This window comes from Carcharodon carcharias, chromosome 7, assembly GCF_017639515.1.
Source record: "Carcharodon carcharias isolate sCarCar2 chromosome 7, sCarCar2.pri, whole genome shotgun sequence".
NCBI classification, from domain to species: domain Eukaryota; kingdom Metazoa; phylum Chordata; class Chondrichthyes; order Lamniformes; family Lamnidae; genus Carcharodon; species Carcharodon carcharias.
Window position 1 is genome coordinate 9,456,725 of NC_054473.1, and position 18,812 is coordinate 9,475,536.

At 41.7% G+C, this 18,812-nt stretch overlaps 1 protein-coding gene across 1 annotated transcript in view; it reads left to right on the forward strand.

Annotated features, from left to right (window-relative positions):
* ruvbl1 (RuvB-like AAA ATPase 1) overlaps window positions 1–18,812 on the forward strand; it is a 60,590-nt gene that overhangs the window by 17,090 nt on the left and 24,688 nt on the right. The window contains exons 4-7 of the mRNA XM_041192641.1: window positions 10,001–10,152; window positions 14,600–14,689; window positions 16,542–16,691; window positions 17,844–17,907. Coding sequence (XP_041048575.1) covers window positions 10,001–10,152; window positions 14,600–14,689; window positions 16,542–16,691; window positions 17,844–17,907 — 456 coding nt within the window. The remainder of the gene's footprint in view (window positions 1–10,000; window positions 10,153–14,599; window positions 14,690–16,541; window positions 16,692–17,843; window positions 17,908–18,812) is intronic.

An 18,812-nucleotide genomic window follows, 5' to 3' on the forward strand; every position in this document is an offset into this window, starting at 1 on the left:
AGAGAGGCTATTGGAGATGAGCAGCAAGAGGCAGGAAAAACAATTTTGACTTGTAAACTAGAGAGGCAGCAAGAGGGAGGGGGGCTGGCTGGAGGAAATGTCGGCAGCGAACGAGCGGGTAAGGGAGTGGAAGAGGCCACGAGCCAGAGGGACTGCAGTAACCAGTAGGGTCAGTGAGAGGGAGGGTCAGGGAGCAGGAAGGCCGCTCCAAAATGGTGGCCATCAGGTCACGTGATCCCATGTCAGACCTGGCATGAAACAGCTTTAAAACAATATTCCAACACTAATCGTGAATGTGGACGCCAATATCTGACCAGCGTTAAAACAGAATAACTTAAAATGGGGACTTACTGTATCGGATTACAGGGTTTTTCTTGAGAGATCCCTGAACCTCTCAGGTTCAGATGCAAGAATCTGAGACTGAGAGAGAGAGAACAAGAACAGAGAGATACAGGCAACCAGTCTTTATTGTTCATCACACAGAAAGAGGATGGGAAGTTGTGCTCGGATTGAAGAGACCCAAATTCTTGAGGATTTAAATGAGGCTGGAGGATTCACTTAGATTTGGCTAGAGGGAGGAATCTCTAGGGTAACCCTCAAAACGAAAGTCATTTTGGGAATTAGAAATTACTCAGCTTGAGAAGGAAAAAGGTAGCAGGCCAGCGGGAGCACAGAAATTCTTTGGAAAGGTTCCAGAAGAAAAAGTGTTTACTTAAGGGACAGTAAGGTATAACTCTAAAAGTATAAATATAAAGTATATTTTCATTTGTTTTAAAAGTTAAACAAGTGATGATCTCTGTAGTTTAGAGTATAAGTTGCCCACTGAATAGTATTTAGACAAAGTTGCTTTTAGTTTGTCTATTACAGTAAAAATCTTAAAATTCGAAACCTTATGTGTTCCTTCTAGTCAATCACTGGAAATTCAAATATCATTTGAAACGTTATCTGTCTCCACGGGGATCATGACATCAGTCTGGTTGCTGTTGTTCCGTACTCACTTACTTGGATATAATAGCTGCAGCTTTTGCGATGCGTATGTTGATTTCAAGCTCAAGTGACAGATTGCTGGTTGTTGTGGAGCCTAGATATGTGAAGCTATCAATAGCCTCCAGTGTCACATTGTCAATGCTGATAAATGTGGCATGGCAACATCCTGGACCATGACATTTGTCTTCCTGATGCTGATGGTCAAACCTAACTCTTTACGAGTGTGAAAGAGCTTGTGCATTTCCGCCTAAGAGTTCCTCAATATGGAATGATAGTGTGGCATTGTCAGCATAGAGCAACTCTTTGATGAGCACTTGGTGCACCTTTGTCTTGGATCTCAGGCGAGTTAGGCTGAACAACTTTCTGTCAGTTCGGCTATGATAGCAGACACCCTCCATAGGTGACCTGAAGGCAAATGACAGTAGCAAAGGGAAGAATATGCCAATGAGTGTCGGTGCCAAAACACAATCCTGTTTGACCCCACTTTGGATCTCAAAGGGTTCCAGTATTTCCCTGTCATAGCTGACCTTAGCTATCATGTTGTCATGGAAAGAGATCACACTGAGTAGCTTCGGTTGGCATCCAACTTTCTCCAGCTGCTTAAATAGACTGCCTCTGTTCACCTGATCGACTGCCTTGGTGAGATCACTGAAGGCAATTTACAGCGGTTTCCTTTTTTCACAGCATTTCTCTTAAAGCTGGCAGACTGAGAAGATTGTGTCAATTATGGAATTCCCAGTTCTGAAAACACTGGGATTCAGGGTAGATGTGTTGAGCCAGAATGTGATGTCTGATTCAGGCAAATACTTCTCCCACAATGCTCAACAAGGAGATCCCTCAAAAGTTGTTGCAATTTCTGCGGTCGCCCTTGTTCTTGTGCAGGGTCACAATCTTTGCCTTGCACATTGGCTGGGCCACTACCCGCTCCCTCCAACAGAGACAGAGAAACTCACGCAGATGCTGCAGGAGTGCCGGTTTCTCACGCTTGAGTTCAGCCGGTATAGCATCAGCGCTTGGAGTTTTACACATGGCAAGAGAGTCAGTAGCTTTTCTAAGCTCCTTCATTGTGGGTTCGATATCCAACTCTGCCATGTGTCCCAACAGGTTGATGTGATGCATCTAGTGCATGGGTGAAGAGAGTTGGCATGCTTTGTGCTTTATGTGTGCTAGTTTGCTTCTCACTTTCAGCCTACACTGCTGGCTAGCAGCCATATGAAAAGGAGAGCTAAATATGTAAGTCCCTCCCAGTCAGTACAGAGCCTCACCATTTGCAAGTGCCTCCTCATGGCGACACAAGGAAACCCTCTGTTGACTCCTGTTTCTTTTCTTTGCCTAGCAACACTTGAGGCAGCCCATTTCTTTTATTGCTTTGCATCCACCAGACTGAGTTGTTTCCATAACAGAGTCAGTTTTTCCGTGGACAGCTCATAAGCCTGACTCACACCTTTTGCCAGGAGAACGAGATAAGGGGGAATTGCCACTCTATTTTTGTCAGGTGCAAATAACCCATTGGATGTTAGTCCAATATTCAGAATCCGGAGCTTTGGTCTCCTACTCAGTGGAGCTATTTGCTGGATTGTTGTTTAAATAGATGATCCTCAGGTTTTCTCCTGATAATCTATTTTGTATGAATTGGAGGTAGGACTAATGTGTCTACAGTTGCCTCAAGTCTTATTTAATGTGGGCACCATGTTAGCTTGTTTCCAAACCTCTGACACCTCCCTGGCATCCTATGATTTCTCCATAATGGTCATCAGTTCTTCATAAATATCTTCCCTGGCGCCTCAGTACAAATGGGATAAGTGCCAACTCTCCCAAGGAGTTGCTTGTTTCAGGCCCCAATTGGCCTGTCTAGCACTGCCATCTCAAATAGTTTTTTAAAAAGTCACTGATTTTCTCTTTCCGATAAAGTTTCCTGAGTAATGTTGCTCATATTTTCTCTTGTGAATATTGAAAAAATATGATTTCAACATTTGCTATTTATTGTGCTCATCCTCAGTGTCAGGTGATTTTGCATCTTTTATGTTTCTCCAGCTGCAACCTTGCTGGTGTAATTCTGAAAGGTTCGTTTACTGTTGCAATCACCGTCAATCACTGTACTTTAACCAATATCTCCTTGCCCCTCTGTTTCCCTTTTAACACATTTCTGCAATTTCTTGTATTCTGTTCCCTTCCCTACAAAATTTGTGCATATCATTTTCCCTTTTTATCATTTTAATTTGTTGGTCCATTTAAGGTCACGTTTGTTCAGTCTGAACTTATTAGTTTTGGGAAAAGTGTTTGACCTGCATACTTAGTACAATACCTTCAAAGGTGTTCCATTTGTCATCTTCTGAAGTATTGTTGAACAACCTCCCTCAATCTATTTCATATGCTTATTCCCTCATTATATTGGCATTTGTCCATTTTAAATTATGTACCTGGGCCCTAGGGTTAGGTAATTCTGATTCCTAGAACACGCTAAACCTTATCACTGTGGTCAGTGTCCTCCAAGGGTTCTACGATATTTCCTATACATTTTCTGGGTCAGTTATATATATTTGATCGTGATGAGCATTACTTCTTGTAACTTCCTTTTCCACTGGTTCAAGAAGCAGCCATGCACTACACCTACCAACTCTGACTCTAAACAACTTGAATTTTCTCACTTTATATTTGAAATAACTGAACTGGACCAGCTATATAAATACTGTGGATACAGGAGTAGGCCAGAGGCTTGGAATTCTGTGGCGAGTAACTCCTCTCCTGACTCCCCAAGCTTGTCCACCATTTACAAGGAATAAGGTACTCTCCACTTGCCTGAATGTGTGCAGCTCCAACAACACTCATTAAGCTCGACAACATCCAGGACAAAGCAGCCCATTTGATTGGCACCACCTTCAACATTCATTCTCTGCACCACATTACGCACAGTGGCAGCAGAGTGCACCATCTACAAGATGCACTGCAGCAACTCACCAAGGCTCCTTCAACAATACTTTCCAAACCCACGAGCTCTACCATCTAGAAGGACAAGGGCAGCAGGTGCATGGGAGCACCACTACCTGAAAGTTCCCCTCCAAGTGCCACATCATCACACCACACACATACACACAGCAACAGAGGTTTACAAAAATTACAGAAGTTTCAAAAGGTACCATAAGCTGATTATAACCAGAAGGAGGAAAAGGAAGTTAGAGGACTTTTTTCACACCACTTTATTAGTGCAGGGAAAGCTCTTCCACAAGTGCCCATTGAAGCAGAAATTATAACTTTTAAAAGGAAGAATGAAAAAAGCAGGGAAATAGAGTTCAAGTGGACCGAGGCAATGGCATAAATGGTCTCTTTTGCTGCTGCAATTTCTAGTAATTATTTTGAGCTTTGAACAAGCAGGCAGGATGGTAAATTTGCTTTCTATTCCCGTACATTATTGTACTCTTGCAATACAATGGTGGAACAAAACTGTTCTTCATTGCTGACAGCAGCAATTCTTGTTGCCTTTGTGCCAAGAAACATTCCTATCCCAGATGATGCCACATCTACCAATGTCAATTTCCAGTGAGCCACCTTGGAATGCGTGGGAGCAAGCCGGGGTGACACCCAGCAGACTCCTGGAGGCTGAGATCAAGAGCTTGGCAATGGAGATTTCAGCCATAGAACCACATTCTGCCAGTGTGTGCCACAAGGCATTGCTCCACAGTGTTGTCTGGGGAAGTTGCTTAATCACCCCAACAAAGTAAGAGCAGTGTTGACCCATTGATTCTGAGAAAAATGAAGCTATTGGCTTTGACTACCCTTTATGTAGCTGTCAAATTAAAAACTCGAGGAGAAATAAAAGGAGAGAAGCCCACAATATTTCCTTGAAGTGATGACGTGCCCTGTCAGAGGTTTCAGTAATTCAAGCTCACAGATGAAACCGTTGTCAGCATTGTTGTCAGGTTGAGAGATAAAAGCAGTGGAGTTAAATCGCTTATACAGCCAGCCTCATTGATAGGCCGGTGCATTTTCTGAATGTCAGGACGGAGGAACTTTGCGAACAAATAACGGGTCTAGTGAAAGATTGGGATGTTTTAGTGGAGCATCTCTCTGCTGCTTTCGCCTCTGATCCACCTGGTTCGGACTAAATCCAGCTATTGAGTAAATCTCCTAATTTCATCCAAAGATACAAAAAGCAATGTCAGTGTTTCTATAAAGGTTATGAAATGCGGTTGCCATAAACTGCTAATAATAATCTTTGATAATTAAATATGTAGTGATCTTTTCATAATTTTCCCAAATTCCCCCTATGTCCCAGTTTTTTCTACACGCTTCCATATGAGACTGCATCTTCAGGGGAAAAGGTTACAAACTAAAAATCCCAGTATCCGGTGACTTGCCATTCACGACATATAACTAGCCACTGGGAGCGTAGGTGGGACACAAGACCACTGGCAGAATCACAACCAAGCTTGATCCTGCCTTCATCTGACACTCATATCTACTTTGCAGCAGAGGTTGTTGGATGCTGATTGAGAGTAGAAACACTGCTATTTTACTTTTCCCAGATTAGCCCAGGAGCACCTACTGAGGTGTGAGAACAGCACAGGGCGGTCTTTGAACCTGGAACTTTTTGGTCCTTATGACTTCACACACTATCAAGAAAACTAACAGTATACTCCTCTGTACTCTGAAACCAGCATTATTATCCTTAATTACCAAAGAGCTTTGTGAATAAAGTCTATTTGCTCTGAACAAGTAGCATTTTTCTTCTTGTTTGGGGGAAACACTATTATTTCTCGCTATGTTGTGCCCACATATTGGAATCCAAATCAAAACTACTTACTTTTGTAATTGATCTCTAGTCATTCATTATCTTGTTTCTTCTCCCGAGTCTGAATGGTAAGGATCTGAATTTCCTAGCTGTTGTGTGAGACTCCTGTCGTAACCATGGTCATGGTCCAGTGGATGGACCTGGAAAATCACCAGGATTGTGATGCACAGGTTTCCGCGCTGAACTGAAATTTCCTATTTGCCCATGTAAGAGACAGAGGATATGTCTGCCCCATAACATTTCTCAATCCCACAAGGGAGCAGTGTAAGACTTGAGGCAGGTATGTCCAGTGAGATAAAGTTCACCAGCCTCCAGATGCCTCACCAAGGGCCCAGGCTAGAGAAACAGCAAAGACCCACAAAGTGACATAAAATTTTCTTAATTCAGACCCTTTATTCTGGGGTTCAGGGGGTGTACAGGGACACCCCACCATCCGTGGCAGAAAAGCAACAGATTGTGTTGGGGGGGGGGGGATTTACATGGGCCATTTTGCAAGAGGATTACTGGATAGCACTCTGGGATGGGAACTATTTTTCTTCCTTTTTCCCCATTCTTAACTGAGGGGCAAATGTAACACAATTACTGTAGCTTATCTAGGATCAGGTAGCTCAGCACAGAACTCCCAATAAGCAAACATTCTGGACATTCATAACCCAGTGCCTTTAACAACTGACCCTTGAGTTTTTCTAATTGGCTGATCATTTGCCAACAAGGTTCTACATATGGTGCTGATCGACTTAATGTGGAATTATGTCTTATCTTATGTGGAATGAAGTTAGTTTGATAACATATTAGAGACAAATGAGTTACTTTTATATTGGTGTCCATGGAAAATTTGAAGTACTTATTCCTCAAATGCAGGTCTCATATAGCTAGAAGTTGCCTCAGTGTAAACTGATTGGATTCACTTAGGCTGGGGCACCAGTTAAAATTGAATTTTCCTCAACACCAGCAAACTCTTGTTTACATTGAGGGTGCACTGATAGCTTTGTTAGTATTAGATGGAATAAGTACGATAGCAAGAAATGATCTTGGATCAGAAGGTGTAGAATCCATATGGTGGAGGTAAGAAATAACAAGGGGAAGAGTCAGCATAGCTTCATGAAGGGGAAATCATGCCTGACAAATTTATTAGAATTCTTTGAGGAGGCAACAAGCAGGATAGATAAAGGGGAACCAGTAGCTGTAATATATTTAGATTTCCAAAAGGTGTTCAATAATGTACCGCACATAAAGCTACTTAATAAGGTAAGAGCCCATGGTGTTGGAGGTAGTATATTAACATGAATAGAGGATTGGCTAACTAACAGAAATCAGAGAGTTGAGATAAGGGGGCATTTTCAGTATGGAAACCTGTAACGAGTGGAGTGCCAGAGGGATCAGTGCCCGGGCCACAATTATTTACGATATAGAAAGAGCAGTCTGTAAGCCCCCTAACAGTAGCTATACCGTGTGACAGAGAATAAATCAGGAGAATGAGGGTGTGTAAAAAAGGCAGGACATTAATGATGAGTGACTTTAATCTTCATATAGATTGGGAAAATCATACTGGCAAAGGTAGCCACGAGCAAGAATTCAGAGTATTCGAAACAGTTTCCTAGAACAAGATGCTGTGGGTCCAGCCAGGGATCAGGCTATTTTGGATCTGGTAATGTGTAATGAGGCAGGTTTAATAAATGATCTCGGAGTAAAAGATCCCCTAGGAAACAGTGACCATAACACGGTAGAATTTAGCATTCAGTTTGAGAGTGAGAAACTTGGGTGGAAAACAACTGTGCCAAATTTAAATAAGGGTAATTATAAAGGAATGAGGGCAGAATTGACTGGAGTGGACTGGAAATGTAGTTTAGCAGAAAAGACAGTCGATGAACAATGATGTTTAAGAAAACAGTTCATGACTCACAACAAAGATCTATCCCAGTGAGGAAGAATGATTCTAGGAAGGTAATAAACCAACCATGGTTAATCAAGGAAGTTTAGCATAGCATCAAAATGAAAGGAAAAACATACAATGTGGCAAGGATTAATGGTAAGCCAGAGGATTGGGAAAGTTTTAAAAACCAACAAAAGATGATCAAAAACATAATAAAGAGGGAGAAAATAAATGTTGAGGGTAAACAAGTAATATAAAAACAGACAGTAAGGGTTTCTTTAAATATATAAAAAGGAAGAGAGAGGCCAAAGTGAACATGGGCCCCTTAGAGAAAGAAGCTGGGGAAACAATAATGGGGAACCAGGAAATGGCAGAGGAATTGAATAAATACCAGTCTTCAAACATCAGTCTTCACCATAGAATACACTAATAGCATTTCAAAAATACTAAATAGTCAAGGGTCAAAAGGTGGGGAGGAAATAAATACAATAACTATCACTAGAGAAAAAGTACTAGGGAAACTAATGGGGCTAAAGGCCAATAAGTCCCCTGGACCTGATGAGTTGCATCCTAGGATATTAAAGGAAGTAGCTACACAGATAGTGGATGCACCTGGTAATAATCTTCCAAGCATTCTGGAAAAGTCCCAGAAGATTGGAAAACTGCTAACATAACACCCTTATTCAAAAAGGGAGGGAGACAAAAAATAGCTAACTATAGGCCAGTTAGCTTAACATCCATCATTGGGAAAATGTTAGAGTCGATTATTAAGGATATAATAGCAGAGCATTTAGAAATGTATAAGATGATCAAGCAGAGTCAGCATGGCTTCATGAACGGGACATCATGCCTGACAAATTTATTAGAATTCTTTGAGGAGGCAACAAGCAGGATAGATAAAGGGGAACCAGTAGCTGTAATATATTTAGATTTCCAAAAGGTGTTCAATAATGTACTGCACATAAAGCTACTTAATAAGGTAAGAGCCCATGGTGTTGGGGGTAGTATACTAACATGAATAGAGGATTGGCTAACTAACAAAAGACAGAGAGTTGGGATAAGGGGTGCATTTTCAGTATGGAAACCTGTAACGAGTGGAGTGCCAGGGATCAGTGCCCGGGCCACAATTATTTACGTTATATAATGACTTAGATGAGGGAAGTGAATGTACTAATGCCAAGTTAGCAGATGGCACAAAAATAGGTGGGAAGGCAAGAGGTGAGGATGACACAGTCTACATGACTAATGGCCTACATTACTAGGTTAAGTGAGTGGGTACAAACTTGGCAGAATATAATGTGGGAAAGTGTGAGGTTATGCACTTTGGCAGGAAGAATAGAGGAGCTGAATATTATTTAACCGGAGAAAGACTGCAGAAAGCATTCTGCAGAGAGATTTGGCAGTCTTCGTGCATGAATCACAAAAAGCTTGCAAATAAGTTCAGGTAATAGGGAAGGCAAATGGAATGTTGGCCTTTATTTCAAAGGGAATGGAGTATAAAATTAGAGAAGCCTTGCTAAAACTCTACAATGCACGTTAGACCACACCTACAATACTGTGAACTGTTTTGGTCCCCTTATCTCAGGAAAGATCTATTGGCAGTGGAGTCAATCCAAAGAAGGTTCACTAGGTTGATCCTGGGGATGGAGGGATTTTCTTGTGAGGAGAGGTTGAGTAGGTTGGGCCTGTACTCATTGGACTTTAGAAGAATGAGAGGTGACCTTATTGAAACATATAAAATTCTTAGGGGGCTTGACAGGTTGGATGCTGAGAGGTTGTTTCCCCTTTTGGATGAATCGAGGACCAGAGGGCATAATCTCAGAGTAAGGGGTTGCCCATTTAAGACAGAGATGAGGAGGAATTTCTTCTCTCAAAGGACAGTGAATCTGTGGAATTCTTTTGCCACAGAGGGCTGTAGAGGCCAGGTCGTTAAGTATATTAAAGGGTGAGATAGACATTTTTAATCAGTAAGGGAATCAAGGGTTATGGTGAAAAGGCAGGGAAATGGAATTGAGGATTATCAGATCAGCCATGATCTCATTGAATGGTGAAGCGCACTCGATGGGCCAAATGGCCTACTTCTACTCCTACATCTTATGGAAAAACCCTTGACTGCAGCATGAAAGCATCTCTTTAGCGATGCTTTACTGGATTACAAACTTGGTAATGGTTCTTGTAAAAGTGCTAGAGAATCGCTGCTCACCAAGTATTACGGAGGAAGAGAAGATGCTGTAATTTTGTGAAACGTTTGTGAAGCAAAGACATCTTGTGATTTTCTTTTTTGTTTTCTTCCACCACCCAAGATTTATGTGATTTATTGGCTGCAATTAACATTTCAAATGTTTTTTCAGGCCTAAGGATAAAAGAGACAAAGGAGGTTTATGAAGGCGAGGTCACAGAACTGACCCCTTGTGAGACGGAGAATCCCATGGGTGGTTATGGAAAGACAGTCAGCCATGTTATCATTGGGCTAAAGACAGCAAAAGGCACTAAGCAACTGAAGGTATGGAAAATTTTATGTATATGTTCGTCATGCTAAATCAAGAGACCTGGTCTGTATTTTTGGCAAAGGGTAAAGTTCGGGAAAGAGGCCGTATGACTTTTTCATGCTGTGTATATATCAACTTTGAATCTGTTGCCAACCTGGGATGCAATCCATAAAATAAATCACTGTGTGGAAAATATAGGTTACTAGCTATAGCACAGTTATATTGAGTGAAGCCACAAAGTCAATTGACAGGTTTCTGAAATCTTCATGCTGTACAACCTGGATTTGTGGGGTGTTGGGCATTATTATTACTATGAGCTTTTGTCTTTGTGAACTGAGGTTGTTCCTTAGCAACAGCATTTTGTGGTGGATTACTCGAGGGTATAGTACTGATGGGTACAGATCTGACAACAGCAATTGGAGGCAATGAGTTAAGAGTAGAAAACCAGAAGCTTATGGGCAAGGCCACTGGCTTGTAATTTCATGGGAAAATGGATGGAGGACACTTTCTTTAAAACAGGGGAAATGTTTGAAGCTTGAGCAATAAATCCAAATTTTATTTACTCAGTCACTGACTTTTACTGGTAAGCAGACTAAATTGTGGAATCTGATTGAACTCCAAACGCTGCAATAAATTAATATATATTCAAAAACAGAATTTGACTTATTCCATTACCATAACCCAGTTGTCCTACTAATTAGTACTAGCATTCAATATAGACCAAATGAAAACACTATGTGCACCTTGATTTTAATTAAACCAGCCTGGTCCTTCATGGTATCAGAAGACATCATTTGTGATACTGACTTACTAAAGCTCCTGCCCAATGCTTCCATTGATTAAGAAGCCAAAGCGGCGGGCACAGTCTTGTTTGCAGAACACCACCAAGGTTGATAAGATAGGTGCAAAAATCAATTTGCTGTCATCAGTTGATGCCAAAATTGGAAATTTTAAATATGTGAAGACTGTAAATTGCTATGCGATGGTCAATAAATGCGTTATAGTTGAAACTATTTCTGCTTGGCTGCTGTGTTTCTCTTTCCAAACCCCCCACCTGCCTTTCACTCCTCTCGATGATGCTGACTCTGACTTCTGTACCCGAGTGGCCTTTCTGTATATGTAATCCTAGAACTGAGTGTTTGCAGATTATTTAACCACGACCAAACTTGATACATTCACACACAATGTTTGAACACAATTTTCAGCAGGAATCCCTGGATAGTTATGAGTAGGAAGAACTCTGGCCTTTCCCTAGAGCAACAATAGACTGTAGCACTAGCTGAGATCAGGTAACTCGGAACAGAACATTAATTGAACATGCGACCATCATGTTCTAAATGGTTAAGAGCACGTTGGGCAGTGCTTTTACTCAGTATTCTATTGAAGTGTGAGGTCATACATTTAGGGAGGTCAAACAGTTACAGGGGTAGATGAAGTGAGAGATCTTGGCGTACAAGTACACAGGTCCCTGAAGGCAGCAGTTCAAGTAGACAAGGTTGTAAAGAAGGCATATGGAATGCTCTCCTTCATTGGCAGAGGTATAGAACATAAAAGTAAGGATATAATGTTGGAATTGTATAAAACACAGGTGAGGCCACAACTGGAGTATTGTGTGCAGTTCTGGTCGTCACATCACAGGAAGGACGTAATAGCTCTGGAGAGAGTGCAGAGGAGGTTTACAAGAATGTTGCCAGGGTTAGAAAAGCGTAGCTATGAGGAGAGATTGGATAGGTTGGGGTTATTTTCCTTAGAACAAAGAAGGCTGAGAGGTGACTTGATTGAGGTGTACAAAATTATGAAGGGAATAGATAGAGTGGACAGGATAAAATTGTTTCCCTTGGTGGAGAATTCTAGAATCAGGGGACATAGATTCAAGATAAGTAGCAGAAGGTGTAGGGGGGACATGAGGAAGACCTTTTTTACGCAGAGGGTAGTGGGTGTCTGGAATTCGCTGCCCAAGTTGGTGGTAGAGGCAGAAACTTTAAACTCTTTTAAAAAGTACCTGGATCTGCACCTAAAGTGCTGTAAGCTGCAGGGCTATGACCATAAGACACAGGAGCAGAAATTAGGCCATTCGGCCCATCGAGTCTGCTCCGCCATTCAATCATGGCTGATAAGTTTCTCAACCCCATTCTCCCGCCTTCTCCCCGTAACGTTTGATCCCCTTACCAATCAAGAACCTATCTATCTCGGTCTTAAATACACTCAATGACCTGGCCTCCACAGCCTTCTGTGGCAATGAATTCCATAGATTCACCACTCTCTGGCTAAAGAAGTTTCTCCTCATCTCTGTTCTAAAAGGTCTTCCCTTTACTCTGAGGCTGTGCCCTTGGGTCCTAATCTCTCCTACTAATGGAAACATCTTCCCCACGTCCACTCTATCCAGGCCTTTCAGTATTCTGTAAGTTTCAATCAGATCCCCCTCATCCTTCTAAACTCCATCAAGTATAGACCCAGAGTCCTCAAACGTTCCTCATATGTTAAGCCTTTCATTCCTGGGATCGTTCTCGTGAACCTCCTCTGGACCCTCTCCAGGGCCAGAACATCCTTCCTGAGATACGGGGCCCAAAGTTGCTCACAATATTCTAAATGTGGTCTGACCAGAGCCTTATAAAGCCTCAGCAGCACATCCCTGCTTTTATATTCTAGTCCTCTCGAAATAAATGCCAAAATTTCATTTGCCTTCCTAACTACTGGCTCAACCTGCAAGTTAACCTTAAGAGAATCCTGGACTAAGACTCCCAAGTCGCTTTGCACTCCGGATTTCTGAATTCTCTCCCCATTTAGAAAATAGTCTATGCCTCTATTCTTCCTACCAAAGTGCATGACCTCACACTTCCCCATGTTGTATTCCATCTGCCACTTCTTTGCCCATTCTCCTAACCTGCCCAAAACCTTCTGCAGCCGTCCCGCCTCCTCAATACTACCTGTCCCTCCACCTATCTTTGTATCATCTGCAAACTTAGCCAAGATGCCCTCAGTTCCTTCATCTAGATCATTAATGTATAAAGTGAAAAGCTGTGGTCCCAGCACTGACCCCTGCGGAACTCCACTAGTCACTGGCCGCCATCCTGAGAAGGACCCCCTTATCCCCACTCTCTGCCTCCTGCCAGACAGCTAATCTTCTATCCATGCTAGTAACATGCCTCTAACACCATGGGCTCTTATCTTACTGAGCAGCCTCCTGTGCGGCACCTTGTCAAAGGCCTTCTGGAAGTCCAAGTAGATAAAATCCATTGGCTCTCCTTTGTCTAACCTACTCATTACCTCCTCAAAGAATTCTAACAAATTTGTCAGGCATGACCTCCCCTTGATGAAACCATGCTGACTTTGCCCTATTTTACCATGCACTTCCAAGTATTCTGAAATCTCATCCTTAATAATGGACTCTAAAATCTTACCAACGACCGAGGTCAGGCTAATCGGCCTGTAATTTCCCGTCTTTTGCCTCACTCCCTTCTTAAACAGGGGGGTTACATTACATTTTCCAGTTCTCTGGGACCCTCCCTGACTCGAGTGATTCCTGAAAGATCACCACTAACGCCTCCACTATCTCTTCAGCTATCTCCTTCAGAACTCTGGGGTATAATCCATCTGGTCCAGGTGATTTATCCACCTTCAGAGCTTTCAGTTTTCCTAGCACCTTCTCCTTGGTAATGGCCACCATACTCAACTCTGCCCCCCGACTCTCTTGAACTTTGGGGATGTTACTTGTGTCTTCCACCGTGAAGACTGACATAAAGTACCTATTCAGTTCCTCCGCCATTTCTTTGTTCCCCACTGCTACTTCTCCAGCGTCATTTTCCAGCAGCCCAGTGTCCACTTTTGCCTCTCTCTTACCCTTTATATATCTAAAAAAAACTCTTGCAATCTTCTTTTATGTTACTGGCTAGTTTGCCCTCATACTTAATCTTCTCCCTCCTTATTTCTTATTTAGTTGTCCTCTGCTGGTCTTTGTAGGCCTTCCAATCCCTTGGTTTCCCACTGCTCTTCGCCACATTGTATGCTTTCTCTTTAGCTTTTATGCTGTCCCTGACTTCCCATGTCAGCCATGGTTGCCTCGTCCTCCCTTTAGTATGCTTCTTCTTCCTAGGGATGAATTTTTGCTGTGTCTCCAAAATTACTCCAAGAAACTCCTGTCATTGCAGTTCCATTATGCTTTGGGCCGTGTGCAGGAAGGTGGGATCAGAAAGGGCACCTGGGTGTCCTTGGGCTGGCATGGACAAGATGGGCCGAATGACCACCTTCTGTGCTGTAACTTTTCTATGGTTCTATGGTAGATTTTTAAAAAAATGTTTGGTATGTCAACTGATAGACAACTAAGTCTCTGTTTTCTTAATTAATAACCAGCCCATAAGATTAAGTTTCATGTAAGGTTAAGGAAGACTATGTTTTAGTGCATGTTCTTTTCTTAGGCAAGCCTTTATTCTGTACTTCCAAGTGATATGCTCTGTGTTTCAGCTCGATCCTAGTATCTATGAGAGCCTGCAGAAGGAGCGTGTTGAAGTTGGAGATGTGATATACATTGAAGCAAACAGCGGGGCTGTAAAGGTAGATGTTTCTAAGCGGTTTCCAAAACATAATCTGGGTGAAGTTGTTGACAGGATTAAATGAGTTTTTAAAAATTAACATGCTGATCTTTGACCACAAGATTACCAGGCATTCTGCATCTCCCCTCTGGTGCATTTGATCGTTGGATGGGGCAAATTGGTGATCAAGCTCCATGTTTTATGCTTTTGAGAAATTTTGTTGGGGAATTTTGACTTTTTTTTCCCAGAAAACTGTTGAAAATGGGTAAATTAGGAAATGTCAAAAGCTCAGAAAAACAGGAACAGAAATATGCTGGACATTTGATGAAAGTTCTGTGCAGGTTATCAGTATTGACTCTGTAGTTTAGTGTGTGTAAGAGAGGGTTTAGCAAAACATATATACAAGGACTCTCCATAACTTATTTGGAATGCAGGGCGTGAAGGCAGACCATGGATTTTCAAGGGCATTGCGAGTTAATTCTAAATGAAAATAATGGAAAACTTAACCTTTATTTGAGGATAATAGAGTGCAAAAAACAAAGTGCAAGTTGCTTGAGTCGGGACAAAGTAGCTTGAAGGGATGTGGAAAAGCAAGTATTTTAATTCCAAACCAGTGCAAAAACTGAAAGAGTAAACTTTATTGATCTCATTGCTCTGTTTACATCCAAATGTGTTATTTTAAGTATCAACCATATAATTTTTAAAAATCCAGTCATGGGATGTGGACATCACTGGCCAGGCCAACATTTATTGTCCATCCCTGATTGCCCCTGAGAAGGTGGTGGTGAACGTGGTTCTAACTATAGTGATTCAGGAGCTTAAATCTAGTCCGGTTTACATCACTGTCTCTCCTGGGCCGCAGGGAACTAGCTTGTGTTATAATACAATGTGGGTAGGGAGGGCTGGGAATGGAGAATGGAAGATTTTGATGCATTGTAGAATTCCTAGTTTTAAAGTGGTTTAAAAAAAATGCTTCCCAGATGGGGTAGTGATAAAGGAATAAGTAACCCAAAGTTCAAGGTTCAATTTCTGGTCAGCACTGATATCAGGAAGGGAGTGTTCAGGGTGCTAAATTTAGCCTCAACACTCCTGGGAAAGAGACACGAAAAAATTGGCCAGGATCCTTGCCCTTGATCACCACACAGTGATCCCTGCTGAGGGAGTGCACATGTGTGGACACGAGCTAAAGAGCAGATTGGGCTTGACTGTGATGCTCAATGCAGCTGAGTAGTATTCCAATGCACAGAGTCCATATTTAGAGTGTGAAGAATGCTTGCAGGGTGGTGTGTGGCCATGTAGGGCTCATACTCTAGCAGGGCTCAGTGCCTTTACAAGAGTGCAGGAAGGGAGAAAATTGGCAGAGAGAAAATTTAATAGCCTAACTTTAATTGCCTGCTCTTTATTTCAACATTATTTTCAATCTATGCATTAGTTAGTCAGCCACAGGGAACAAGGGCTTTAAATGATTAAGAAAAGTTGCTGCACGTTTTATCAGAACAAGTTATCGCTTGCTCGGGCATCCAGCTACAAAGCAACCATAACATGTTCAATGAACTGTAGTTAATGTTATCTGTTGCATCAGGTTCTTTAGTAAGAATAGCAAATTTAGAGGTAGTATTATCTAGGAAAAGAAGAAAGCCGACTTGCTGGGAAGCTAAGTGGTTTTGGCAAGGGTAGAGATGGGCAGGTGGGCTGGCTTTGCTTGCCAAAAATGAGAGAGACAGTTGCAATGTGTTGACAAAATCCTGTCAGTGCTGTAATTGTGTGTCAGGGGCCTTCCCCCACTTCAGTACCTTTCATTCAGCCTGAAGTCTGGCAGGTAAGCTGACAGCACACCTGTTTTATTGCTGCTCATCCCAGACTTTTCTTTACAGAGGCAGGGCAGGTGTGATACATACGCTACGGAATTTGACCTTGAAGCTGAAGAGTACGTCCCTCTGCCAAAGGGCGATGTCCACAAGAAGAAAGAGATCATACAAGACGTAACTTTGCACGATCTAGATGTAGCAAACGCAAGACCACAGGTAATGAACGCAGCATTGCTCAGGTTCATTCTGCACCTCAGTCACTTAACACAAAAGAGAATAGCAAAAAAAGTGTTAAATCATGAAATATAAAAATGCTTGCATTGACAAATTCATTATAATTAAGAATACTAAAGTTAATAATAATAATGCTTGTATTTGCATTGTGCGTTGCCTTATATCGAAATTCCACAAAAATGCTTTCACACAATAAAGTCCTTTTGGATTTGTACTGGTTTATTCTGTCGGCAGTGGCTCAATGGTATTATCACTGGATTGTAATCCACAGACCCAGGGTATCTGGTGACCCCCCCCCAGGGCAGATGGTGGAATTTGGATTTAATAAAAAAAAAACCTGTAATTAAAAGTCTAATGATGACCTTGAAACCATTGCCAATTGTCACAAGAACCCATCTTGTTCACTAATGTCCTTTAGTTGGTGATATCTGCCATCCTTACCTGGTCTGACCTACATGTGACTCCAGCAATGTGGTTGATTCTTAAATGCTCTCTAAACAAGGGCAGTTAGGGATGGGCAATAAATGCTGGCCTAGCCAATGATGCCCACATCCCCAGAATGAATAAAATAAAATATGGGCTTTTCCAGCAATTGACAATAGGTTTTTTTATGGTCATCACTAGACTTTTAATTCCAGATTTTTATTGAATTCAATTTTCACCATCTGCCAAGGTGGGATTTGAACCCGGGTCCCAAAGCATTATCCAGGTTCTCTGGATTACTCATCCAGACAATGCCACTACGCCATGATGCCAGTGAAATCATCCGTAATCGGGTCATGGATGGCAGGGGCACTTGTTCAAAAGTGTGTACAATCTGGAGTGAAATGCAGAGAGGGATGATCGTTGATCCAGCGGCAGAATCCAATGGGGGGCGAGCAGGATAGGAAAGAGGTTGGGCTATTGTGTAACCTTTCTGCTGTGCAATTTCAAGGTCATTATCTTTATACATGTTGACTAAACAATCTTGCCTTGGCACCAGTTTTTTTTCCGACTTCCAGCTTTAAAATTTTGTTCTTTTTTAATCTCTCTGATATCTACTTAAGTTTTCCGATCTAGTCCCAGACTTGAGTGTGACAGTGGGTTCTACCTGGGCTGAATTGACTTTCATTCTTAATTTCTGTTGATCCCCAGGGTGGTCAGGACATCCTATCCATGATGGGTCAGCTAATGAAACCAAAGAAGACTGAAATCACAGGTACGTCTTGCAGCAAATGCTGAACACAGCCCTAATCTTGAGAACGCAGTTCTGAGGATCCAAACACTTGCTGTCCGTGACCCTTTAATGACAGTGTCCTGGTTTCAGATTGTGGGCCTGTAACCCATCATGTGACATCCAGGAGATTCTGAGAAAAGTTTATAAACTCAAGTCTCCTCATTATACTTGTTATGTTTAAGGATAATTTGGGAAAGCTATTAAATCCAAAGCCCTTCATTCCCAACAATAATCCAAAATGTGTTTTAACACTCCAAAGCTACAAAAAAAGCCTCCAGATTTCTTTTTACCTCAGCCCATTATGGTAATTTTTTTTGTCTTTTAATGCACTGTTGCAGAAATGTGGGCCTTTAAAGAAGCAGCAAAAATTGATCATTCTTTGTTTGGCTAGGCCATGCCGTTGCAAAATGTTTTCTATTTTAGTAGGTTGTCAAAAAATTAGGAACACAATTCTACACATTTGTATTTGTTTCAAACATCAGAAATGAGTACTAATTGCTGTATACGTAAGAAGCAGATGAGGACAAGCAAAGGCTATTTAGCCCATCAAAGCTCGTCACCTAACATTTTGAATGCCTCTAAAGTCTTTGACTTTATTAGCTTACTGAGTAGATTATTCAGAACCTTTAACATTCTGAGTAAAGAACATATTAATATATGTTTTAAATGTACTTTGTGCTAATTTAAATTTACGCCCTAGTGCTCTGACTTACTTTGAAGTAATATTAGAATCGTGGAAGTTACAGCACAGAAGGAAATCACTCATCCCATTGCGCCTGTGGCAGTGTTAGCACTTCAACTGAAGCAATCTACTCTAATCCCTTTTCCCGGTATCTTTTTATTCTCTTCCTTTTCAAATACTTATCTAATTCCCTTTTAGAGATGTT